Source organism: Platalea leucorodia (genome assembly GCF_965183815.1).
Source record: "Platalea leucorodia genome assembly, chromosome: 8".
In the NCBI taxonomy this organism is placed as follows: domain Eukaryota; kingdom Metazoa; phylum Chordata; class Aves; order Pelecaniformes; family Threskiornithidae; genus Platalea; species Platalea leucorodia.
In genome coordinates, this window is record NC_138830.1 from 11,340,347 (window position 1) to 11,365,931 (window position 25,585).

The 25,585-nt window shown below is 54.1% G+C and overlaps 2 protein-coding genes across 7 annotated transcripts in view; both read right to left on the reverse strand.

Annotated features, from left to right (window-relative positions):
- AP2M1 (adaptor related protein complex 2 subunit mu 1) overlaps positions 1 to 7,034 on the reverse strand; it is a 29,982-nt gene extending 22,948 nt beyond the window's left edge. The window contains exons 1-2 of one of the 2 annotated variants that reach the window (XM_082320228.1): positions 6,943 to 7,020; positions 2,105 to 2,354 (exon numbers count right to left, since the gene is read on the reverse strand). The gene's annotated coding sequence lies outside the window, so the exon portion shown is untranslated. Of the gene's footprint in view, positions 1 to 2,104; positions 2,355 to 6,942 lie in introns of both variants that reach the window. The other variant, XM_082320227.1, reaches the window with a different exon arrangement.
- A 789-nt stretch (positions 7,035 to 7,823) lies between these two features.
- Positions 7,824 to 25,585, reverse strand: part of DVL3 (dishevelled segment polarity protein 3) — a 33,075-nt gene continuing 15,313 nt past the window's right edge. The window contains exons 2-17 of one of the 5 annotated variants that reach the window (XM_082319105.1): positions 20,461 to 20,530; positions 16,439 to 16,560; positions 15,937 to 16,043; positions 15,219 to 15,354; positions 14,842 to 14,935; positions 14,373 to 14,442; positions 13,938 to 14,077; positions 13,664 to 13,740; positions 13,167 to 13,234; positions 12,756 to 12,806; positions 12,485 to 12,634; positions 11,515 to 11,646; positions 11,097 to 11,264; positions 10,268 to 10,480; positions 9,582 to 9,980; positions 7,824 to 9,116 (exon numbers count right to left, since the gene is read on the reverse strand). In XM_082319105.1, coding sequence (XP_082175231.1) covers positions 9,085 to 9,116; positions 9,582 to 9,980; positions 10,268 to 10,480; positions 11,097 to 11,264; positions 11,515 to 11,646; positions 12,485 to 12,634; positions 12,756 to 12,806; positions 13,167 to 13,234; positions 13,664 to 13,740; positions 13,938 to 14,077; positions 14,373 to 14,442; positions 14,842 to 14,935; positions 15,219 to 15,354; positions 15,937 to 16,043; positions 16,439 to 16,560; positions 20,461 to 20,530 — 2,029 coding nt within the window. In that variant the 3' untranslated portion in view covers positions 7,824 to 9,084. Of the gene's footprint in view, positions 9,981 to 10,267; positions 10,481 to 11,096; positions 11,265 to 11,514; positions 11,647 to 12,484; positions 12,635 to 12,755; positions 12,807 to 13,166; positions 13,235 to 13,663; positions 13,741 to 13,937; positions 14,078 to 14,372; positions 14,443 to 14,841; positions 14,936 to 15,218; positions 15,355 to 15,936; positions 16,044 to 16,438; positions 16,561 to 20,046; positions 20,340 to 20,460; positions 20,531 to 25,585 lie in introns of those variants that run through there. The other 4 variants (XM_082319109.1, XM_082319107.1, XM_082319106.1 and 1 more) reach the window with 4 other exon arrangements.

The following is a 25,585-nucleotide window of genomic DNA, read 5'->3' on the forward strand; positions in this document are numbered from 1 at the left end:
CACTCCTATCTAATGACATCAGGGCCCAAAGAGGTCTCAAGTACACAAGGTATTTAACACAATTATAAGCAGATCTTCCGTGCTCTGCTTGACTTCTGCAGTCCAGCATCTTGATGAGTTCCAAACATCACAAGCATAGACAGCACAACGGCATCAACACAACATTTACAGCAAGCTCATTCTGGTGCAGCGCCGTTCTCTCAGCCAGCCTTCACCAAGTTTGCCCACAATGGAAGTTCAGGGAACACTGACAACATTCCAGTCTTCTGCTCAAGCCTTGCATTGAGTCCCTCCCAGACACAAGATCAGAGTGACTGTGCTCCCTCCCCACTACAGTTACTTCCATCAGCTAATGGGAGCATGTCCGCGCAGCTGGAAAGTCAAGAGGTGGAATGACTGGCCTAGAGATATATGAACAGATGAGAGGAAAGCTATACAAAGGGCAGCATGCAAAAGAAAGTTGCTTAAAGCTTAGCAAGAAGAATGGCTCTTTAAGATGACAATGGCTCTCCTTGAAGTGGCTGCAGTGAAAATAAGCCTGCTTTGTTTTGATCCTCATTTGTGTTTCGGTACAAGTTTTGCGGATACTCGTTTCAACTATTTCAAGGTTACACTGCAACTAGAATGAGGTTTTTAGTGGTACAGTTCAGACTTGGTATGATCTTCCACAGGTTTTTAAATAACGAACAGTTTTCTTTTCAGATCAGCTTTGAAAATGAAAGATCCTAGCACTTGCAATGGTTAAGAACTGCAGGGAACAGGGCTCAAATTAATTTGAGACTGACATTCAGTGACTCACGGCTGCTGGAATCAGAAGGCCCCAGAATAAGAAATCCACCACAGAAGATGGGTTCGTCTGCTCGCTGTGCATATGCGACATGACTCAGAAAGCGTCCCAGCATTGCTCAATCAGCTCTCAATGACTCATTCTGCTCCTCTCCACAGTCAGCCTTTTCTAGAGAGCTTACCCTACGCTGTTTTTGAGTTTCCTCAGGCTAATAGCTCATTGCAAGACACAGTTTAAGAGCAAAGCCCATTGCTTCTTCAACTGTTCATCATTAAGTGCCTGGAAACCAAGATAACTCTAGATGAAGCATTTGGGTTAACGGTCCATCAACTGCATTTTCAGAGCTTTGCAGCTCCGCTCCTTCTGTTTCACTGGCTTGAACATATGGCAACCCGCTCCACACTGCTAGCTACAGCCCTGTTTTTTAGTTATAGTATGGATGGATTTATTCTAGTTAAGGTGCAGAGAAGATCCACATGTATGTTGAATTCACACCAGTTGGTGACTAATCACCTTAATTTAGGAACAACAGTCCTCTCCCAATACACTCTGCATTCTTCAAGCAGCTAGCTACTGGGGTAGGAGTGAGATCTAACATCTGAATGCTGCTCCTACAAATACCTAAGGCCAGTACGCTTCCTACTCTGCTGTCAAGTACTTGCATTCCCATATACTTCTATTTCAACCCATAAATAGAAAGGAAAAGGATCATGAAGAACATCACAGACAGACCACATACTTATACACACTTATAAACCTACTAGGAGTTAAGGCTACATGGAAATGCCTTTCCACTGAAGTGAAAATGAGAGCATTAAGATACACCTTTATAGCAACTATGGCAAAGTTACAACATTAAGACAGCCAGCTAAAAAAAAAAAAAGAACAAGTATAAAAATGAAATGCTGGGATGTGGATTTGAATGCATTTCAGTAGTTACGTAACTGAAAAGCAGCAGGATTAGCTGGACCTACAATGACTGACACGGTAACGTGCACCTTCTTAAAAGAATCAAGCATACTCGTCTCAAATCATGTCACTGCTCATGCTGTGCAAGGGATGTGCATTAGGGAGTATCCCTCTCTCAAACCATCGTGACACGTTAGAGGAAGCCCCAGAAGCCACTCTGCAGCAGGTTACCTGCAGACCATAACCAAGGGAGCCCAGAGAAAGACAAAAATGCAATAAAGCATAGTATCTTGAAACCTGCTTTTGTCCACTGATTCTATTATAGATGGAAAATGGTCTATTTATTACATCTGAGCTAAAGATAGGCAGCTCTCCAAAAGCCATCAGGCTTTGCCCTTTCAGACCTACATTGTGCCACACACTCGGAATGCGTGGGTGCAGTCAGGAGCACGGGCTCGGGCAGCAGGATCCTGTTGCTGGGCTGTCAGTAGCTTCACATATTCTGAGATGCAACAAGTGGCAGAACTGGGAGCTACCTAGCGAGATGATGCACTAAACCTGCATTTAGCAAGTGAAGATTCAGCAGCTCCCTCCTGCAGCATGTAAGAGCCCAGCCTTCCACTTCCATTGCCTCTTCGTGGATTCAGACCTAGAATAGCTGTAGAAAAAATGAACAACATACAGCACGGAGCTTTCTTAGACTAAACCAAGGCAGACATAAGGAATGGATTAACAAGCATAGTTTGTTCCCTCTGCAGTGATTTGTCTGTATCTGCAGCAACTCTTCCAGAAACACCACAGCAAACAGTACCAATCCTCCAGTCTTTGCCCACTGCATTAGCCTCCCACGGTCTCTCCGCTTGAGAAGCCATAGCATCACACCAGTAACAAGAAACCACTGTAGTACCACAGTTATCTGTTCATTAGGGTATGAAAGACAAAGCTGAATTCTAGCCTAAATCCCACATATACAGACATTCAAACAAGTGGTTTTCTCCAACACGTTCGTCCCATAACCTGAAGTCTTTCAGGCGACACCATGCAGACCATTAATCCTTCCCTGCACCAGCAGGAACAGTGCTGGCTTCAACCTACACCACAAACTTTGGAACACAGTTGTCTGCCTTTTGTGACTGTATTTGCACAAATGAAAACAAAAAATAAAAAAGCTGATCTGTTCAAACTCATTGCTTCGGAAAAACAGTGAATTGTCAGTCAGTTTTCTGCAGTGGTACAAGGCAACGTGGCTGCACTAACTGCAGCTTCACATCCAGGCAAGAGATGCTTGTTCTAGCTCTAGAAGAATGAGGTACTGTCTGGAGGAAACATGTCATTAGCAACGTGCCTACAGCCTAACGGTACTGGAGCCATAAACTTTGGGCGTATATTGGTATTTTTGCCTCGGGAAAGAGCAAATGCAGTTGTCTGTGTCCTCCCACACCAGCTTCTCTAAGTTCAGTGCAGGCAGAAGCTGCTGAACTCTTGAGCCAGGCCTGGCCGCTGCCACGGCAGGTCTGCTCAGCAAATCCTCTGTGTTCGCTCTTCAGAAGTGCGGTCGTAACGCAGCAGCTCAAGAAGAATTGCTCAGGAGCAGCCTGACAGCAGAGCTGCCCCTAACAATATAACTACAGTTTCACATTACCACCCAAGCACCAACAGCCTCAGGGTTTGGTGAGCACTGGTAGCATCCCGATAGCGCTGAGTGCATTTGTCCATTCATTTTAGAACACACCTTGGGGATCAGCTGTATTTTACTGAGCCAGCTGTGCAGGTGCCATTCTCACTGTCGAGATACCTCTCCAGAAAAGACTCTAGCACTACAGGTGGTGAAAATAAGCATGCAACATGGCCTGCCAGTTACCTTCAACTCAGCCACGGACAGAGCAAGCTGCTGAGGCTTGATCAGCAGATCTGATAGGACTCCTGCTCATCTGCAAAGCCATTTTGGCCACAGCCCCACTGTGAGACTAGCTGCTAGCTTCATCGATTTTCCTGTGCCATCAAGTACAGGGTACGAATAAACACAAGATGATGAGTAGTGAGCCCAAGACCCAGCTACTCTGGGCTTTGTCACTCCCATTAAGGGCTAGAAGTTTCCCCACAGCACAGACATCACTTAGTTTGAATGAAAACAGGAATGCTTATTTCTCTAATCTACACAGCACATCTAGGGAACAGCAATCACAAGTCAGTTAATAAGCTGTGTAAAGCAACCAACCCATTTAGTAGTCTATTAAAAGAAAGTTTGGGTTCTGACTTAACAGTAAGTAAGACTTCTGTGCATTAATGAGCTTATCTAACTAAGCAGTTCAAGGTACATTAGCTGCTAGAGTTCTCATCCAGGAAGAAACCAGGAGAGGTACTGCAGCTCTCACCCAGAGGGCTGAGGGTAAATCACCAACTGTAACAATTTCTGCATTCCAGAAATCAGTATGATCTTGGACAAGCGACAACAGTTGGAGCAGGAGGGGGATTAGTCAGGCTGCTCTGGCAAACTGGAGTTATTCAGAAAACCAGTCCTTTCAGGCTAGTGCTAGCCATTATCAAACCTAAAGGCTTAAGGCTTACAACGATGTCACTGCCCCACCAGCTAATCCAAGCATCTAAGCTTTGCTTAGAGGGCTGCATTAGCCACTTTCCAGGAGGCCATGGGCTGCACTTGGTTTTAAACAAGAGTAGCTGCCATCACTTAATCCTGGGGAAGACAGGCTGCATAATTTAATTAAGAGGCATACCGTGAGCTAAAGAGCTACTGAGATAAACCCATCAGTTTCAGAGAAACCGTTCCTATTTTAAACCCAATCCCATAAATCCCCATAACCAGTGGGCAGGAAGAGGAGCACATTCAACTCTTACCAGGCTCTCCTCCTACAGTCTACTTCTGCGTGCCGTACTGCACGCAGCCAGTCTAAAGAGCAGTAAGAGATAAATACTGACACAGGGAAACACAAGAAGGTCCCTTACTCTGGCAAAACATCCCAGGAACAGTGTTTAACACACCTCTCCACCTTATTTTGAGTCCAACCTTATCTGAACAGCCCCAATGCCTTCTTCCATGTCTACCAGTTCTTCCGAGGCAGTTTTAAAGTCAGGCTGAAGCAACTTCTATGCCCTTTTCACTCTTGAGCTAGAAACCTGAACAATGACTTGCATTCTATTCATCTTCTAACAGAAGTGGTTAGAGACACGGACTGCAGTTTGAGTAAGAGCCTATATTCTGCAGGCCAGTAATGGTCTAGGTGCCCTGACTTGCCAGTGTTTCTCTCTCTGCTATCACTGTAGAGCAGATAACTGCATTTCACATTCTGTGCCTCAGCCTACAAGCTTTTAGCTGAGCTGCCAACCTCCTGCTGAGATCAAAATAATATATGGCTTGCTAGTAACTTTTGACTCTGTAGGTCATTCACTACAGGAGAGAAGCTGACTCTGGCATACAGACCAATTATATTTTGGCACCCCAGGCTGTACTTCTGTCCATCCTCCAGCTAACCCAAAGAAAAGCCTTTAAACACCCTAATGGTCTTTAGTAGTATAAGCTTAGAAAACCAGTGTGAGATGTTGTGCTGCAAAAGACAGTTTTGGCTTTATCATTTCTTGATGCAGGGATGAGACAAGCGAAGTTTAACTAGGGTCACAGGAAGTTTCTTTACAAAGCCCATTTTGTTTTATGATCGTTCCCATTCCATCAAAAAAAAAAAAAAAAAAAGAGATGCTATCAAACATTTCCAGTCATCTGTGCCTCAAAGGACTGAAGATGTAACTCTTCACAGCCTCAAGACTCAACTCCTCAAAGGCCAGAATTGTGCTCTCTCAGGAGGAGGAAGAAGCCGGCTACGATACCCTTCAAAGAGATCTCAGATGCTCTCCCTGAAACATGGCCAGTTTGCAGCCCAAAGGACGCCAGGTATCTTTGTCACTAGATGTCAGTAACATGGCACTTCCTACAGAAGTGATGTCTCCCTACTGACAGGGAAAATATGGAAGTAGGCAGTTTGGCAGCATCTCTTCAGATTAGAGATTGTCCCTCCGAGCAAAACTCACAGCGACAAGAACAGCTTTTACTATAGGAAAAAATAGTAGCTACAGATCTGATAGCATTCAAGCAAACGTTGCCCAACAAAACACTACGTGAGCCCGAATGCAGTTAGAAACCTGTAATACCTAGACTTCCAAGCCGCAGAAGCCATCCAGACTCAGGTATCTGGGAAAGTTCCAGGCTCAGATTTTGGCAGCCTGAGGCTAAAACTTGATAGCAGCTTTGTCATACTAAAGCAAGCACAAAACAGATCATGGACTCACACAGCTTATGAGGAGAAGACTAGATCAGAAGCGAGTCATTTCCTAGCGGGGAGAGAAGTCAACTGCACTGGATGATAAACACAGGCTGCGCTTCCTGCAGCTTTACTGGACCCAAAGACCTACCCAGGAAAGAATGGAAGTGGAAACGCATCTAGAGGAGCCGTTGGATAAGAGCCTGTTTTAAGCCTCGGAACAAGCAGAGTTTAGCACCAGCAGCGCTATGTTCTGCCTCAGCAGGTTTCCCAGAGAAGAAGCCAGAGGGTGCAAGCCATAACCTAGCTAATTCACGTTTGTAGCAGTAGTACAGGCAAATAATTTTAGGGGAAGTTCCTGCCCGATCGGACTGCAAGACCTTTGCTCAGGCTGACCCAGCACATCGCTGCAGGCCCTCCCCAGGCGTCCTCCGCCACCCGCAGAGCTTGACTCTGTCCCCACCCTCACCCGGTTCAGCACCGCAGGGCTGCCACCCCAGGTACTCCGGACACGGAGCTAATTAACACAAGCAATTAATAAACCCCCTCACCCCTAAGCAACGTGCGAGTAGATGAGCCAGCTGCGGCGGGGCTGGGGTCGCCCAGCACCCCTTCCCCGGGGCCTAAGGGAAAGCCCCCCGCGGGGGGAGCCCCGCTTCCCTCCCACACGGCTCCGCAAGGGGCGGCCCGGCCCCGGGGGGCACCGCCGCTCCCCTCCTCAAGGGCAGCCGCCGAGGTACCTCTCCCCGCCGGCGGCTCCCCCCCAAGCCTGTCAGGGCCGCCCCGCGCCCCGCGGGGTAGGCCCGCGGACCCCCAACCCCGGCGAGCGCCGAGGGAGCCGCCACCCACGGCGGCTCGGCCACCGCCCGGGCGCCGCCGCAGAGCGAGCACCCGCCGCAAGGAAGCCGGCCCAGAGAAGGGAAGCGGGGCGCGCAGCCCCGCCGGGGAGCGGGAGGACGGCCCCGGGCACCTCACCTGCCGCTGCCCGCCGCCGCTCGCTGCCCAGCGCCCAAGATGGCGGCCGCCGCCCCCCCTTCCCTCCGCGCCCCCCCTATCACTGCAGAGCCGCCGCCGCGCATGCCCCGCCCGCGCCCCGCCGCCGCTGCGCATGCGCCAGCCCGGGAGGCGGGGCTCGGCCGACGGCGGCGCCGGGCAGGACGGCCCCCGCGCGGAGCCTGCCGGGAGCTGTAGTCCGTGCGGCGCGGTGCGCCATGGGAGTTGTAGTCCGCGGAGGGGGGGAGGCGGCGTGGGCACCGTGCGAGCGGCAGCGCCGGGGCTGCGGGCGTGGGGCCTCCGCTCCGCCCCGGTCCCCGCCGGGACGGCCTGCAGGGCGCTGCGGTGCGCCCGGGCAGGGAGGCGGCCCTCCCCCCGCGTAGAGGCCTGGAGCGGCCATGCCCTTCCGCGGGGCTGCTGGCCGCCAGCACCGCCCCTCTCCCCCCGCGGCATGCCTGCTGGAAACGGGGGAGCACGGAGCGCCCGCGGCCAGGCCCCGCACCGGCACCGGGAGGCCGGGCCCGGGCCAGGGCCAGGTTCAGGCCGCAGCAGCCCCCGGAATGCCGGGAAGAGGCATTTGGGAAACAGGGTGCCCTGGTCCCGCTGGGATCTCGCTGCGGAGCGAAAGGCAGGAGGGCAGAAAAGGAGGCTGGAAAAAAAGAAAAACAAAAAACAAACCACCAACACAAGGCAGGAGTCCAATAAAACTATGTTTATAAATAAAAACAAGGAGATTGGTTTTGTTTTTATAAAACCCAGCGGGCAGGGTAGGGCAAGGGCGTGAGCAGTGGCCAGGGCGGCTGCTGGGCGGCATCAGGAGAGGGGGGCACGGGCGGCAGCTTGCCGGAGCCGAGCCGGGGGACGGGAGGATGGCGGGGAGCGGGCCCCGGCGGGCGGAGGGGAAGGAGAGGGTTTAGGGAGTCACGGGGAGATGATGAACCGATGGCAAGCGAGAGCTGGCAGAGGGGTTGCAGGGGCAACGCAGACCCCCGAGGAGCAAAATACATTTCATCTCCAGCGTATAAAAACTGCAAACACAAGACAAAAGGAGGCAACGCTTACGGAGGCGGCCACGGCGCAGCAGGGCACCAGCACCAACAGGAGCGGGGTCGAGCGTGCCTGTACCGTACCGTGCTTGGCGCGTACCGTGCTTGGCCCCGGGCGCGGGGAAGGGGGCTGCCCCCGGCCCGAGGCACATCTCTTGAGTACCCAGAAAAGGAAAAAGGGCAGGGAGCGCCGGAGCAAATGGCCTCAGCTGTCCCGACACATCTGCTGGCACCAAGTCCGGAGGCCACGGTTCAGGCTGCAGCCTCCCTCCCCGGGGAGCTCGTGTTGTCGCCAGCCGCCGTTCACAGCCCGGAGAGAGCGGGGCCGTCCCAGAGCCTCGTCCCTCCTGGCAGCCTGGCAGGCAGCGCTCACAGTGCTGGGCAGAGGGGGAGGCAGACTCGGGTCCTTCGCAGGGCAAACACAGGGGACCTCCACCTTTCCCCAAAGCGTGAAAGTGAACCAGTTGTGCCCCCTCCCTCCGTCCAGGCCCTTGAAGATGTCACATTGCCGAGCGCAGGCAGCAGCTGCCACCGCCAGCCCCAGACATAGGACAGCCCCTACAAACAGGGCAGGCAGCAGTGTGTCACAGGCGGAAGGACAAAGAGCAGGATGGAGGGAGCAGAACTCTGCCCTTAAATCCCCCCCGAGGACCCAAGGGCAGGCACCCAGCACTGCTCTGGGCTAAACACAGAGGTACAGCCCCAGCCCCGAGACTCACGGCCCGAGCAAGGTGAAGGAGGGTCCTGCCATGGGGCAGCGCCAGGCTTGGACTTGGCCCAATGCATGGGCGAGAGGAAGGAGGCAAGAGGGAAGCGGCAGCATCTCTCCACTCCCCGGAGGCACTGAAGCCCTGGAACATTCATGCATTAGCCAAAAGGCAACTACAATGGGATTTAAAATGCATATATAAGGCTGGTCCCTGCTCCCCTCTCAGGGCTGCGGGAAGGGCAGGGCGTCTTCCGCAAGGGGGAGGAAAGAAGCCATCTTCAGCGCCACGCGTGCCCAGCGCCCTTGGAGCTCCGTGTCCTCCTGTCGGGCCACGCCACGCTCCAGCTCTCCCCCCCACGGGCGGCAGGCTCAGAGAAAGTCAAACACCCCGTAATTCTTTGCTGCTTGATAGAAGAAACACAAAAGGGTGAAAAGAAAGAAGAGATGTTTAGGGTGGAAGGACTGAGGCAGCAGCGACACACGGGCAAGCAGCACAGAGCGCTGGGACGGATGCGGATTAATGGGGTTAGAGAGGACGGCAGGAGGGAATTACCATCGGCAATACACAAGTCTGGTGGCGGGATGGGCTGGCAGCACCCAGCAGGCCTGCCAGCCCCATCCACCCCGCTCGAGGAGGGATTAGAATCAAGGTTTAGTTCCATTTATTATTTTTTTCCCTTTTTTTCTTTTCGTTATCAAGACCAAAAAAAAAAAAAAAAAAATTTAAAAAAAAAAAAAAAACCAAAAAACAAGGGGTGAAGCCAGGGCTGGTCCTAGGAGACAAATGACGGGGATGGAGGGGGGGAAGGAGGGGCAGCAGACAGACAGGGGACGGGCGCTTCACATTACATCCACAAAGAACTCACTGGGGTTGCCCATGGCCATTCGGAAGGACTGTCTACTGGCTGTCAGTTCGGGGGGCACAGAGGCCAGGTCACGGCCCGGCGGTGCCCCGGGGGGCCCCATGGCTGAAGGCGGTGGAGGCATCAGCAACATGGGGGGGCTGAAGAGAGGGGGGAGGCCGGGCGGCCCGTACGACTGCTGGCTGTGGTGGCTGCGGATGCTGTGAGCCAGAGAGTGCTGGCTACGCTGGCTGTGCTGGCTGGCCGGCACGGAGCGCTCGCTGGCCGCGCGCTCACGCCGCATGCTGCTCCTCGTGGTGTGGTCCGACTCGCTCCCGCTGCCGCCTGACTTGGATTCCCCAGTCTTCTCTCTCTCCTTCCTCCTCTCGCTGCCGCTGCGATTGGAACCGCTGCTCCGGCTCCCTGCGAAGCGCATGAGGCAAGGTTAGGTGACAGCTCAGACAAGCCAGGAAGAAAGGATGCTCCTCTAGCCAAGAGAGGACTACAGCATGCTGCAGCACAGCCATCTGCCAGCACAGTCCGTGCTCTCGGTCTCCTTTCAACTCTGAGTCCCACAACCCTTCTGAGATGGCTTTTGCCCTGGTTCCCCCACACATAGGGCCTTGCCTAAGCAGCCTTTTCCTACTGCTCCCCAGTACGGAACAGGGCATCTGCCCGCCTGCAGGCATATTTTCGTCCTTTGCACTCACCTTCACTGTGCTGGCTGCCCGCACTGCCCCCTCCGTAGCTGTAGCCTGGGTCAGGGAAGCCGGGGTGGGGGTTGTATGGATGAGGTGGTGGATACTGATACGGGAAAGCCATAGGCCAGGGTGCGGCTCCTGGGTGGGGAAGCGGAGCCAAAGTGTCCTGATCGGAGGCGCCGCTGGAGCCATCGTGATCATGAAGAGAAAGATTAGCCATGTCTGCAAGAAAGCAGAGAAGAGGGGTTAATTCAAATGGAAAGACAACCACGTGTGATGAAGAAGCTCCCTGTCCACGCTTGCTGATGGACAAGGATGGGGTACACGAGGAAAGGCAAGAAGTTGGCACTCTCCCTGCTAGTCAATGCAACCATTTGTGCTTCCTGGCTGGACAATAGCCAGGCTGCGCGAGTCCGAGCTCCCACTCTTAATACAGAGACCAGCTTGGTGGGAAAGGACCACATCAGAGCTGCAGCTCACCCTGCCAATTACTTCCCCCATCCCTCTTACTTGAGAACAACCCAGTTCTTTGAGCACCACCCCCTTGCCAGCACTGGAAGTTCAGAGCCTGGAGACAAAGTCAGTAAAGACTAAGACTCTGCTATGGCTGCCCAGGAGAAAAGATCACATAGTAGGTAACAGTGCCATCTTCCAACTTCACCACCCCAGCAGCATGACAAGGGAGCTGGGATATTCTTCCTCACTCTCTAACAGGGTCTTTAGAACATGGGGCCCAGCCTGTGGCAACGGCGGTAGCTATGTGCCCACAGTGTTAGAAGGGCTCTGCAGGACCTCAACCCCCCTCCATCCTCTCCCTCGCCCATGCCAAGTGCCATACTTCCACAGAGGTCCCCGAAGATGTAATAGCATTGCTCCGAGAAGGTGATCTTGTTCACGGTGTGTCGGATGTAGCCAGCCTTCAGCAGATTGCTGGCATATTTGCGGGATTCACGACGGTCTGTAAAGCCCTCCACATGGTGATAGAGCCAATCCACCACATCCGAACCTGCCACCAAACATCAGAGTTAAATACAGCAACAGAGAGAAAGACAGGGGCCCTTGAGGCAGTGGGCCGCACTGGCGCCAAGACAAAGTGGGCCAAAAGGCGAAAAGGGACTGCACAGCCAAAAGTTCAATTTGTGACTCTGGCCTGGTCAACAGTTTGTGGTGAGAGATGCTCCCTCGGGCATCTGCTTGGAAAACACACCACCCATTCCCCACTCCCTGCCTCTGCTGCAGGCAGCACAGTCTCTTACCAATGAAGGCATTGGGGATGGTGATCTTCAGCCACATGCGGTCACGCACCTCCAGGCCTGACTCTGGTGAGGCCATGGCTTTGACAATAGTGGCCATGTCGCTGTGGATGGACAGGTGAAAGTCATCGAGGCCTGTGGTGTGGACGAAGGGAAGGGAGGCAGAGATGAGAGAGGACAGAAAAGACAACAGGGCTACATGGAAGCATTGCACATAGGAGGAATGGGCCAGGGAACAATACATCGCAGACAGCCTTGGGGCGCATGCTGTGTAACCCCCCTTCCAGCCTTCCAATGTTATCCTTCCCACATCAGCCATTTCGCCCTGTGCAAAACCCAGGCTAGAGTTTCCTTCCTTCCAACCAGTCCCAAGCAGCTGAGATCCAAACGCTGCCTACTGAGCCCACATGGCCCAGCAAGGGAATTCTCTGCTCCTCACAAACTTACAAGAAACTCCTGGCTTTTTGCCCCGGCTCTCTAGACCCTTGCTTCAAGGCTCTGTATACTAGAATCACCCAAAACCTTCAGAAAGCAATGAAAAGAGCCCCGTGCTCAGCAGGACCCTGCCCCACTGCAAGGCTCTTTGCTTCCAGCTGCCTCCATCCTGCCCTATCTGCTGTCTGGGAGGGCAATTGCTCCAGGGACAAGCTGATTCCCTCTGGTCCGGCACTCTCAGCTGGTAATCCCCGACTGCTCTGAGCCTTTCCTCTGCACCTGCCACAGCTCCTGGATTGCACCCAGGCTCTTCTACTCCCCTTAACTTGAAGGCTGAAAAAGGTGGTATTAATTCACCCAGCCAGAACTTCCACTGATCCAAGTGCCTGCCTGGTGAGAGCTGCCTCCCTCTTAATCCCCTGTCAGGGCAGACCTTGCCCATCCCAGCTGTCCCCAAGCAGATGTATTGCTCCCTTTACAGCACAGCGAAGGTGAGGAAGCCGTGCAGCGGGTGGAGCACGGAGGCACAAGAACTTACGTTCGGTCTCTGGGATGGAGCTGGTGATGGAGGAGCTGGTGGAAGTGATTGTGCTCATGGATGGACTCATACCGTACGCTGGGTAGGTGCCAGTCATCGCTGCCGTGTGAGACACCCAGGCTGCCGGGTCGATGGGCCGGATGGGCTCACCTGCAGTGAAGAAAGAGTCAGTCAGTAGCTATAAGAAATTATCCCCTCATCAAATCAGCCTCTGGGGAGGGACAGGGACTCAGCGCAGCCCATTCCATCCCCAGCATCTGCCGGGACTCACCCGGATCGGAGCATGGAGAGTCTGGCCCAGCCCAGATCCGCTGGGGAGCAACTGGGAGAGAAAGAAGAGAGGGAGGGTCAGCAGGAGAGGTGCAGAGGGAGAGATCCCCCTATGGCTCAAGGAGGGGTTTCTCTTTCCTCTGGCGCCCCGAGCAAGTGACCCCCCTACCCCAGTGAAACGCGTCCCCAGCGTGATGTGGGAAGGAGGGCTGGGCTTATGGGCATTTTGGCCTGGGAATAGGACATAGCAGCCTCCTAACAGGAGAGCTGAAACCCCATCAAACCCCAATTCAGTGCCACATGGAGTCACACACACAGGGAAGGAACAAGACAACAACCAAGTAAGTGCTTAAGGCAGGGCTCTCACATGAGCTGGGCACCAGCGTTAAGGGTGGGTCAGCTATCCACTTACTCCTGGGTAACGAGAAGCAGCCCCGGGGGCTGGGGTCCCAGCACTTGGCCACCGTCAGGGTGATGGGCCTGCAACAAAAAGGCGAGAGTTAGAACAAGAGCATAGTGGCACAAAACCCTGTGTGATGGACACATGCTCTATGCCGGCTCTCTCCTGCGAGGCAGGGAGAAGCTGCCAGTAAAGTGCCCTTGTCCCCCTCCAGCTATGGATTTCCTTAGTGCCACGGACAAAATGATGTGACCCTACTGAGGGTTGCTGATAACCCTAATGACATGGCATCCCCACAAAAAAGGGGCACGGACCCCAATTCACCACCATTCTGTTGGCTGCAATTCTTGCTTTGGGCATGAAAACTCAGGAATCAAAGCAACCCCAAAATGGTAAGTTCCGAGCTTCTGTAGAGCCACTGGCAAAGGTGGCTGGAAGACACAACTCACACACCCCAAGCACACACCATACAGCTGCCCATGGAGGTAAGGAACAACCCGAGTACTTACCCCGGCTTGTGCACAATCTCCCTCAGCACCCGCACAGCATCATCGTTGCTCATGTTCTCAAAGTTGATGTCATTTACCTGCAAACAACGCAAAGAGGTGAGTCCCAGAGATGTGACCAGAGGCTGAGCTCCCCACTCAGCTCAGCAGTGACTCAGCTTCCCTCTTCCAAGCACAGCTTCCTGGGTTTAGCCTGCCAAAGTGCGCAGGGAGGCTTCTGAGTCTGTTCTTACTGCTTTCCCAGGCCCAAAGATGGAGCTATGTGGGCGTGAAGTACCTGCAAGAGCATGTCTCCTGGCTCAATCCTGCCATCAGCTGCCACAGCGCCGCCCTTCATGATAGAGCCAATGTAAATGCCTCCATCCCCACGCTCATTGCTCTGTCCCACAATAGAAATGCCCAGGAAGTTGTATTTCTCTGCAGGGATGGAAAGAGAAAGAAGTAAGACACCATAAAGCAGCAGGCACGGGCAGCCCTAACCTCAGACAAACCACGTGCTAATGATGATTGTTTGCACCCCTGTCCCAGAGAGATGTCCTGGAACGCAGAGAAACTCTTGAAAGACCAGTGCTTCAAGACAAGCCACTTTCCTACAGAATCCATCTCCTCACTCCTCCCCGCATGGCTTCTCTTTGCTCGTTCCCCAGTTCCCTCTCTGCCACCCAGTCTCGCTCTGGAAGGACTGCAGCCTCCATGCACACCTCCCACTCACCCATGTTCAGCGTGACCGTGATGATGTTCAGGGACATGGTGGAGTCTGTGATGCTGCTGAAGGACGATGACTGCAACATAAGCGAAACATGAGATGTCCTCCTGTGCCTCAGCAACATTCCCAGCCCCAGCTCCTTCTACTTGTGCTCCCTGCGGCACCACAGCCACCATCCATAACTCCAGCCTTATGCTGGGAGCTTTGCAGAGCCAGAGGGCATCAGCCACAGTCCTTGTGATCTCTCCACATCCAGTACAAGGTCTGTGGTCCCAGCTCTTGAGGCTACATTGGCTTGGGAAAGGTTTACAGCACTTCATAAAGTCTCAGCACTTGGACACCACCTGTCCCCAGCTGTGCCCACAGCAAACACAGCCGAATCCCTGATCGGCCCTGGAGCACTGAGTGGAGAGATCCACCAGGCAGCCTATCTTGCCCTGCATTGCCCTCCCCAGGATACCCAGCCCCTGGGTACCCGCTCAATGCGTGGAGCCTTCTGTTTCCGCCGGCGTCGCTTGTGCCTCCTCATTAGACGGGAAGCGCTGCTTTGCTCTGTCGAACTGCTAAACCTAGAGGCAAAAGCGAGAGTCAGTTCTTCTGCTTCCAGGGTGGTGGCTCTGGCAGCAAGAGAGCCACAGAAATGGCACAGGGAATAGAGGATTGCAGGGGCAGAGGGGCAGAACATGTACATGGGGACAGACAACAGCAGAGGGGGCCGCTGGGTGAGACTTGAGACAGAGGCAGCTCTGAGCAAGGACCCTAGAGCCAGGATTACTGTGCCCTGCAAAGGCATCTCTCAGTGCTGGGAGGCAGAGGGAAGCTGGTGTTCCTCCAGGACCTAAGCTCTCCTACCTGCTGGTGGAGTCATCTTCATCTGAATCGAAGAAGCTGGTGGTCTCCAGCTCACTGCTCATGAGCGTGGAGGAGCTCTCGTACCCGCCCAGGTCTCGGCGCCGCTCTCCCTTCACTGTCCCATTCACCCTGGGTGCTATGAAAAGACAAGACTCAGTGTGCTTGAGACAGGCCACAGGGAAACAACCCCCTTCCTTCCCGCAGGGCTCACGGCAACCTTCCCAGAATGAAACTGGCCATCAGACAATCCCATCTAGTGCCAGCCGGCTCTAAGTCCACCCTGGGATCAGATCTATATTCTGTGGGATACCTCTTCTATCACTACAGGATGGGGAAGAGGCTGATGGGCCACTAGGAACCATGCTGCTAAAGTCGTGGAAGACTTGCAGCTGGTTCCTTGGCAGAGCAAGGAGCAGCATGGAGTGGCAAGGCCATTCTCCTTTTCAACTAAGAAGGACTGAGGCACTGCTGTCTCCTGCTCTTGAGGTTTCTAGAGGAGACATCTCCTTTGTCCCCAAAGGTTTCAACACCAAGCTCTGATACAACACAGGTGTTAGCTCCTGCCTCCAACATGAGGCTATGGCCTCAGATCACTGAAGAGCCCTTCTAAGCTGGGAAGGTTCTGCAGAGCAGAGGGAGCTGTCCCTTGTCTGGAGCTGGTACCCCACTGTGCCCCAGCCATGCCCTGCAGAGCTCTTGCCATGTTACCAACACTCACCATGCTCCGGACCATCTTTCCGACGAGGTCGTTCCCTTTGCGACGACACCACCGAGTCTGTCTCTGTCTCATTGTCCAAGTTTTCCCGGCTGCCCCCAGTGTTAGGGCTGCGATGAGATGAAAAGGAACAAATATGTCCAACAGGGAACAACTTAAGCAGGCTCTCTCTACCTCTGTGCTGGCCAGCACAAGCCTCCAGCCATCAGCTGTCTCCTTCTTGAGGGACAGGAGCAGAGGCGGTGGGGAACAACCACAGCAGATCTATGAGCTCAGGGCAAGGGACTGGGGGAATCTGTGCCAGCTCTTTGCCAACTTCCCTGCACTATTTTCAGCATGCCCTTGCTTGTCGAGTAATGCAGCTCCACTTCGAATCTGCTTCCAGCCCCATCCTCCTCCCCTCTGGCTGGCTCTTTGGGTAGGAGCGTCCCAGCCCCCGGTCTGGATTTACAGCAAAGTCACTGTGGGTCCCTCGGAAACCAGGATAGGTGTCCAGGTAACTTACTGGAAAGAGGGGGGCCTGGAGTCTCCAATTCCTCCCGTGCGCTCCATGGAGGGTGGCAGCTCTGTCTGGTTATCGGCACAGACTGAGCCAGCATCTGAATGGGAACCCTCTGCAGACACCAGCTGGAGGGACGAGAGACAGAGAACGAAATGGCTGAGGCGCGGGGAAAACGTTCACAAGAGTGGCCAAATGAGCTGGCCAAAAGCCTGCCTGGCCCAGGATCTCATCTCTGACGGCGGACAACAGCAGATGCCCAGGAGCGGGTATGGAACAGGCCAAGCATGTAGCAGCATTCCCCCTCAATGCCTTCCCAGACGCTGGCTATTTGTGGCTCAGGAATTCCTGAACCAGCGGTGAAGTCCGGGTGGCTGACAGCCCTGCTTGGAGACTGACACCATCTGCGCACCCATGCTGCACAATTTTTACGCTCAGGTAACCTTTAGCACATGTCCTGTGGCAAGGAGCGGATTCCCCTAGTTGTTCTTACCTCGGAAGAGGCAGCTACCCGGCATTCCTTTTCTCGATTTTACCAGCCTCTACACCTCTGCCTTTGAGCTGTGGACCCAGAAGGACTTTCACCTTCCCAGCCCATGATGGGACCTGGGGGTAACAGAGCTCAGGGCTGAGGCTGGCTTTGAAATAAGACTCCAAAACATACTTTTTTTTTTTCTGGTTTCTACAAGTACTTTGCAAACTTCCAGCTTGTGCCCAGCTAAGCGGCCTAGGCATAGCCTCCAGCCGACCTCTGAGAAGCTCAGCAGTTTCCCCAGTGCATAAATTCAACCAAGGGTCAAACCCCAGTAACTATTTATACTAGCCATGCTTTGGGGCAGCCCAGGCACACCTACATCTGTGCCGCTGGCTCTAAGATAAACCATGAATTTCAGGGTTCAGGGAATGAGGTGAAGCCTCTCCCGGGGGGAACAGGCTCGCCAGTGGGATGAAACAGAGAATAGCTCAAATGAACTCAATGGGAAGTGGTTTCCCCAACATCTCTCCCTATACAGGTTTGTGCTCTCCCCACTTTCAAGCTGCATTGAATGGGCCTAATTCCAATAGGACCAGACAGCAAAGCAACAGAAAGTCTCTTCCTTGCAAGAGACATTCAGGGATGCCCAAAGCAGAGGTGATAGGGCCCAGAAAGGAGCCCTCCCCTGGCCAGGGAGCGAGTCCCCAGGGAAAGGCTAGAGCTCTCAAGCACGGGAAGATCAATTTCCATCTCTAGGGACTTTCAAATGTGCTTTTCATGTCTGCACCACATCTGTCCACGGCACGGGCAAGCAGGGGGGTCAGCTCTCCCCAGTGTCAGGGAGGGACCACAGGTCCCAGTGCCTTGATCCGCCCCAGACAAAACAGGCTGTGGGTCAGCCTGGAGCCGGCCCAGGGAGGTGAGGAGACCAGGTCAGGCCTCAGCCTGCGTCCTTGAACCAACTGCCACACCATCAGCCATCACAGGAGAGGCCTGATCTCACAGCGGTGAGGGATGCCCCACGGCGGGTCAGGGCAGAAGGATCACGAAACACGGGCTGGAAAGGAGCGGATAGCTGCTGCCCAAACTGTAATGCCCAGTGTAAATGGAGAGGCAACTCTGCTGCCTGCTGGTGAGGGGAACCACATATGCAACATGGAAGCAGGAGCAGATGCTAACCCAGGTGCTGGAGGCACGGCCCATTTACACAGGTCCTGAGTTGAGCATCAACTCAGCATCACTGATGAAACATAAAGCTGTGCCCTGCCCACCTCGGAGAACAGGGGAAACCATGATAAAAGAGGGGATGGACCCCACAGATCATCATTAGGGCAGGGGGAGAGAGGTCAGCTGCCAGGGAGGCACTGGGAACAGAGAAAGGGATGCAGTTGTGGCAAGGAAGACAGAGCAGCCTCAAGAAAGCCACGGCCAAGGCAGCAGACAGGGCAGAGAGCACCCTGGGGTGCCAAAAGCCGCAGAGCCCGTCCCACAAGCCCCAGGACAAGCCCAACAGCTCCTGCTTTTGCAACTGTCTAACCAGCTCTTGTCTCACACTCGGCTCAGCTTCCCTCCCTCCAGCAAGCCCCAGGCACATGCCCAGCTCTGCTCCTGGCACCTTCCTGGCGACTTGTCTTCCCAGGACACATCCCACTCCCTGAGGGCCACATCATTGCTCTGGCAGCCACTGCCTGGAAGCACAGGGGAGAAGAAATGCTGGAAGGGGCCATCATTGCCTAGAGAAAAAGTCATATAACACTCTATGCTTAAAGATCTCAAGGCAAGACCAAGCAAATAGATCTGGACAGAGGGAACTAGCCGCAGGCAGCTGTCAAACAGCAGTGAAGAGAGGAAAGGGGGTGTTCCGGAGCAGGGGGACTGATGCTGCCTTTCTCTAACACTCCTGGGGTTGGGATTTCCTCCAGGGAAGGTTTTGATAACCACCCTGTGCTTTTCTTGCCTCTTGCACTGTCAGGAAATATTCGCTTGGATCCAAGCCCCCGTCTTTCCCTCTAGCTAAAATTAGTACCAAGTTCCTAAAATAGCCTCATCCCAGCCTGTCTGGCAGAAGCAGCAAAGCAAGTGCTCCCCCCTCCAGCCCCCAAACCACCCACAGACAAGGAGACTCTCAGCAGGGACAGAAAAAGGGATCACCAGCTGTGCATAAAGGTCTCCGAGACTGCCGTCATCCTTTGTGCAGAAGAGCTGGCAGCGGTGCTAACTGCAGGCACATCTGCCCTGCAAGGAGCCAGCACGCCAGAGCAGCAGCACGGTGCCCTGCTCACACCAGATGGAGCCACACCAGATCTGTGCCACTCACACTGAGCAACCAGAGAGCCCCTACAAGGAAAACCAGCGGCTGCATGGATGCGTGGACCACAAGGAAAAGCACGCCAGGTAAATAAAGAGCAACGGAAAGGGTTCAGAGCCTCTGGGACTCCCCATAGAGCAGGTGAAAACAGAAGGCAGCTGGAAAGGGAGGGGTGGGGAGATGTCTCAGGGCAGACACAGCAGCAGTGGGGATGGTGGCCAAGAGCCGGACAAGCTGTTTTCCAACGGGCCCGGCTAACCGCTAGAGGGAGGACGGCAGGCGTCTGGCCGCCAGGCCTGCTGGCTCTTTGTGTGGGAGCCCAGCGCACCCCCTCCTCCCGGTGTGGGGGGCGGGCAGGACCCCACCCTGCGCCCCGCTCCCCCGGCCAGCATCCCGGCGGGAGCCAGTCTGGCAGCAGGGCGCCCACCCGCCCCTGTCACCTCCACCCTCCCTCCTGAAACGCAGTCGCTTCACGGCCCCCCAGCCGAGGCCTAGCTGTTTGGTGCAGGGACAGAAGAAGCTTTAGGTCTGATGTAGCCTGATTTGCTGGGGATTTTTACTGTTTAGGGGCTCTCTGGTGGCCTCTGGAAAAAGACACTTGGGTCTTGGTTCTGCTCCTGGCGTAGATCCACACACCCTCATCAGCCCAAACTGCAGCTCAGCAGAGGGGAAAAAGGGATGACAGGCTATGGAGACTGAACACCCTCTCCCCTCCCCCCCAAAAAAAGAGGGTCCCCTTGGGGGCGGAGGGAGGCATGCGGGCAGGGGACAGAGCATGTGCATGGCGTGGCATGGAGGGAGAAGCTTGTCCTGCAGCTGCCCAGGCAGTACCTTTAGTCTTCAGGGCAGTCAAATCCAGTCCGCTTCACCAGCACTAAAGTCACTTAAGCCCCTTGCGCCAGTCACCGGAGCAGGACTTTCCTTGGAAAGCTGACCCTGCCATAGGGGCACACGGGTTATGCTGCGGACAGGCCGGGACTGTCACCTCTGCCAGGCATCAGGGACCGCGAGCTCTCCACAGAGGCATCCCGCGTCTTCCCCAGCACGGGGGACCCAGCACCACGCAGCCCCCTCTCCAGCTGAGGGACTGGAGCGTAGTAATCCAGCTCATCAGCTTCATTAGCAGTCAGCACTTCGACAGTAGGGAGCAGTTCCCGTGCCTTACTTGGCACTATGCAACCAAATGGTGGTTTTCAGAGAGAGCAGAAACAGGCAGCGAGATACCGGAGCAAGGGGCTTGCTTACCCACGACACCACCCGGCCGTTGAAGCAGGGAAGCTTGGCATTGTCATCTGAGATTTCTTCTTTCACCACCCTGCAGAGGGGAGAGGAGGCAGTTAGAGCTGGGTCCAGGACTTCAGAGGAAAAGGAGACTTTCCCAGGCAGGTGTTTGCACCCAACAATAGGCAGCCCAGGCCCAGGCTTGGGGATGGGGCAGGGAGAGGACCGGCAGCTCCCTCCTGCTGCCAGGCTACAGCTTCCTATGCCCACAGCCATGATTGGCAGGCTGGAGAGGAGAAGACAAGGGCAGAACAGGCTCTCCCATGTGCATCCAGCTGTTTTATCCCCCAACTCACATTTTAATCAGTCAAAAAAAAAAAAAAAATTCAGATGAATACTTCCACCAGTTCACTTATTTCTAAAGAAATACATAATTCAAACCTCTTTAAAATGATCTGAAAGAATCACAACCTACGCCAGAGATTTCTAAAAGATGAAAGTGAAATACATTAAACATGCTTCCTCCCAAATGTTACTGTTGCTTTTTAATTACGTACATAATATTTCAACATCACTTCAAGCTTTATAGTTGTGCCACAATGTCATGTTCCCGCATTACACAAACAGCTACATTACTATCAGTCTTCACAGTGGAGGGAGCACTGATAATTTTTTTTCCCCAACAGTAAAAACATCAGTTGTCTTTGGAGAGAAAGTGTATTCTTTCTATTTTAAATATCACCAGGCACCTAAATACTTTTTCCACAGTGAGTCTGCAATCAAGAAAACTTGTAAATTCACCAGATTCAATTAATACGACCTTTGATAAATCAAATTTAATGGCAAAATAGGCTTTAACAAGATTATTTTCTTTTCTACTCAGTGACAACATTTTAAGCACTCTTATTTAATACAAAGACATCTTACAAGTAGTTTGTTATATTAATTTCCCCTTCCAAGCTATATCTAAGGTAGTTTGACACATATTGTTCTTAAAAAAATAACGTAGTATCTAAACAGTGAATAAATTATGTTTGGGGGGAAAAGGAATCCAACAGAAAAAGAACAAAAGAACGAATGTGAAGCCAAGGCAAATTACGTACTAAAAGAAGTAGCTTATAAGTAACTAACAGAGTACACAGAGGCGGGATCCCATCAACAGCTCTGAAGGGTCCCCCATCTCACGGAGAACTGAAGGGGAGGCAAGCACGGGACGCGGAGCTGTGACCCATTGCCCCAGACCGCCACGCAGGCCAGGCACTGCCACCGAGTCGCAGCACGCTGGGGCTCGGAGAAACAGGTACTCTGGGCTCCCGGCTGCGCTCCCTGGTGTGCCAACAGCTGCCCAAACAGCCACTGAAAATAGGATGGCAAGGCTCACCGACACTCACAAGGCATCAGCAAAAGGCAAATGAACAGTGCTGGAGGACGAAAACTCGGGGAGCAGGCTCGCTCCACCCTGCCAGCCGCACTGGTTGCTCCAGTGCCACGCACACTCAGCAAAGGGCTGTCCCACGGGCCAAAGGCAGCACGTTGCCACGTCTTTGCTGGCAGCTGGCATTCACGATCCCTGCCCAAATGGAAGAGCCAGCAAAGGGACTGGACAAATGCTACCCATCCCCAGAAGGCACAGATGAAGAGGTCACGGTTTGAGCAGTTTAATCCACTCCCAGGATGTGCGTTAATTCCTCTTGCACAGATGGAGAAGCAGGAAAGGAGCAGTGAGGATGGATTAAAACCCGGCTGGCTTAATGCTTTTTCAGCATGCCCTGTGCCAGCCTCTGCCCAAAGCCCCTGCAGCCCGGGACAAGCATCAAACACAGGCAGTCTTCCCCAGGACCTGTCCTCTTCGGTGCCTACGCCAACCCTTTCCAATGCAGGCAAGTTGTCGTCTCCTCACTTCCAAGCACACACACACGCACCCTGGCCTGGCTGCACTAGCATCCATTCATACTGTCGCCAGCAGCCTGGACTTCATCCAGTTCCTAGAGAGAACTTCAGGCAGAGCCAATTTTTAGTGCTGCGTGCTGCCTGCTCAGGGACACAGAGCCCTGCCTGTGGGTGAAGGGGACGGGGTGATATATTTGCAGGGTCAAGGTGACCAACCGCTAAGCACAAATGAACTATTCCACTTTCAGCGGGGACAGAGGAAACCAATCCCCAAGACCCCCTGCCCACCGTCAACTGCAATGCCCGATGGAGAACAAGCTCCTTCTGTCCTGAGAGCCGGTCCCTTGTCATTCCTATTACCCCGCTGCTGCCCCAGACATCCCAGGGGTCAGCTCCACCCCGGAGCAGTTTTCTCCCTCCTTCCCCAGCCACTACATTATTTATCACCCAGATGCCAGAGCACAATGGATTATATATTTGGACTCTACGGAGCAAAAACTGATAGTGCTGGAGTCGGGCACGTGCTGAGCAGGAATCTCTCTGGAGCCTTGCTCACGTCTGTTACCCCTCACACCGTCCCAGCTATTCGTGCCCTGCATTCCTCTCCAGCCTCAGCCCTGAGCTGTAGCCTTCCTCCCCCCACCTCTCATCACTCTCTTCAAGTCACACTTCTCACACAAACAAGACCGCAGTTTCACGTCAGAAGCCACCAACTGAGCAGCCTCTGGGGGAGCTGTGAGCGGTGCCACGTTTCTCCTCCATGGTTGCATGGGGAGGCAGCCATGAGATGAAACCGTCCCGTGGATGTGCCAGGAGGGAAAACCATCCTGTGAATGTGCTGGGAAGAGCCCCCAGCTGATGGGGTCTGAACCCGGGAGTCCCAAAAGAGCAGACCCAGAAGGAGCTCAGGGTCTCTCGGTTCTCTAAAAGCCTTTCCTTTTGGCAGGAGCCACCGCAGCCCAGGGAAAACATCTGCCCAAGGCTGATTTCAAAGGGACTGCTTTTAGTTTACTGTCCATCAGGGCAGCCTGGTTTCAGATTTTCTCATGTTTAAAGTCCTGCTGGGGGCTGGGCACAACATGGCTGAGAATGGTGGCCACAAAAACCCCCTTCTATGGAGACGCAGCCCGAGCTTTGCCCAGGCGAGCGTGGGTCCAGCCCCCCCAGTGCTGCTCCTCTGCATGGAGAATTGCCCAGCAGAACGGGCGCTCGCTGGCCCCCGTCCTGTCCCCGGGGCCGGCCGACGTGCTGCGGCCAAGCTGCAGGCTCAGCGCCTGGCCCGCAGGCCCAGCGCTCCCCGGCACTCATCTGCCTTGAATTTTCCAACAAAGAGACCTGCGGGAGGGAGGAAGGAGGGAGGGAGGGTTACAGGGGAGGCAGGCCGAGTGGGCGGATGATTCAACCGCCATCCCCAGCGACACACGGGGCCAAGCCGGGGGGGAGGAGGAGGGGACGAGGCTCTGGCTGCCGCAGGACCCCGGCTGGGGTGTGCAGAGGGGGCTGCCAGCGCTGACACAAGCAGCACATCTGCTCCCATGCAGCTGGGGGAGGGGAAGGGGCAGCCCCGGCAGCAGGGAGGGAAGTGGAGGAAACCCAGCTCCATCCCTGGCTCCATCCCTACCCTCCCACCGGCTTCTCCGGAAGAGCCGGCAGACCCTCTCCCCACGGCCTGGGAAGATGCCACGCTCCCAGCTTCCCTCCCGCTCCCTCCCGGCGGGAGCAGCCGGCAGCCTGGAACAAGGATGCAGAGGCGGGCAAGGGACAGGCAGGCAGACGCTGCCTTCTCCAGGGAGCCCCAGCCCGGCTCAGGAAATTAGAGGGTATTTTATATCACAGAGTCATGTCCTAGGAATGAAGGGAAGGTGGGGAACAAGAGAGCGTGCACAGGAGAGAAAGGAGGCCATAAAACCCAAGCCTCGGAGACGGCTGCGCCGTGTCAGAGACCCCGGGCTGCGCAGCCGTCACCAGCGCAGCTGCTGTGCTCCCAGCCTCCCCGTTTCCCCTCGGTGGCCTCCAGCCCGGGCGAGGCTGTGGATAGAAGGGAGTTTCTAGCTTCAGCCAGCTCTGGTCTCTCCTGAGCGGGACCCGCTAACCACAGTGGGGTCCCAGCGAAGAACTCGGATGGAGTAACGTGAGCCCAGAGAAAGAAAAAAAATCCAAGAAGCATTGACAAAGGGTCCGGCAGGAGGATTTGAACCTCAGATGTGGATGCAGGCTGGAGCTCAGCAGCGATCGCTGCTCGTCTCTGGCGGTCCTGTCCCCCAACTCGTCTATCTGAGGGCTCGTAATGGGGAGGATGCTCAGAGAGAAGCAATCGCAGGACGCGGCGGTGATCCAAAAAGCTGAATCTGGAGTTGGGGGGGGGTCAGTACCAAGAAGGGAGGTGAGGGAAGGGGACCCCTCAAGCATGTTAGACAGCTCGACAGCCAGGATGAAAAGGAGTCATGTTAGGGGAGGTACAAAGACTGAGAAGACAATTGAGCAGTGACAATTTCACACTAAAAAGATGAAAAGCTAGTAGAGCAGATGGAAAAAAAAAAAAAGTAAGATTTTTTTCCTTCATTTAGTTCAATTATTGAGAGGAAAGACCTTCACAGAACAGCAACACTTTTTCCAACATTGCAAAGCCCAGAAATTCAATGTTAAACTTAATCCTCTATTACAACCCCCCAAAAGTGCACAGATTAGGTAGGTCACTCCTCAACAGCCCCCATCTTCTACAGCCCACAGAACCATGAAAAAAGGAAAAAAAACAACGAAACAAACAAAAAACATCAGGAGACGTTTCTACCCCATAGCACAAGCTTCAGGGATTTACACACCAGAAATGGGATCTCACTTTCAAGACCTTTAGTACACACCCCTTAGGGCAGGGATGTCTTGTCTCCAAATGATTGTACAGATTAATAGTGCTGCATAGCAAAAGCAAGCACCTTCATGGGCTACTATCCAAGTGTGAGCTTCTCCTAACTCTAGAGCAAAATCCTCCTCCCTTCTGCAAGATCAAATGCCAGGGCCACAGGGACGAGCTCTGCTGCCATTTCACCAGAAGAGAAAATTGGACAGGGCAATTCTCCAACAGAGTTGGGATTTTAGATGGGAAATACTTGCCTGTTAGACTAAGCCCAGACATGACATGTGTGCTTCCCGTGGGGATACAATCCCCCCAGGGGCTACAGGCCCAACCAAAGAGTACACATGTGTATCGGTGAGACCTTAGGCTTCGCAGGCAAACAGCACACATCAAACAGGATTAGAG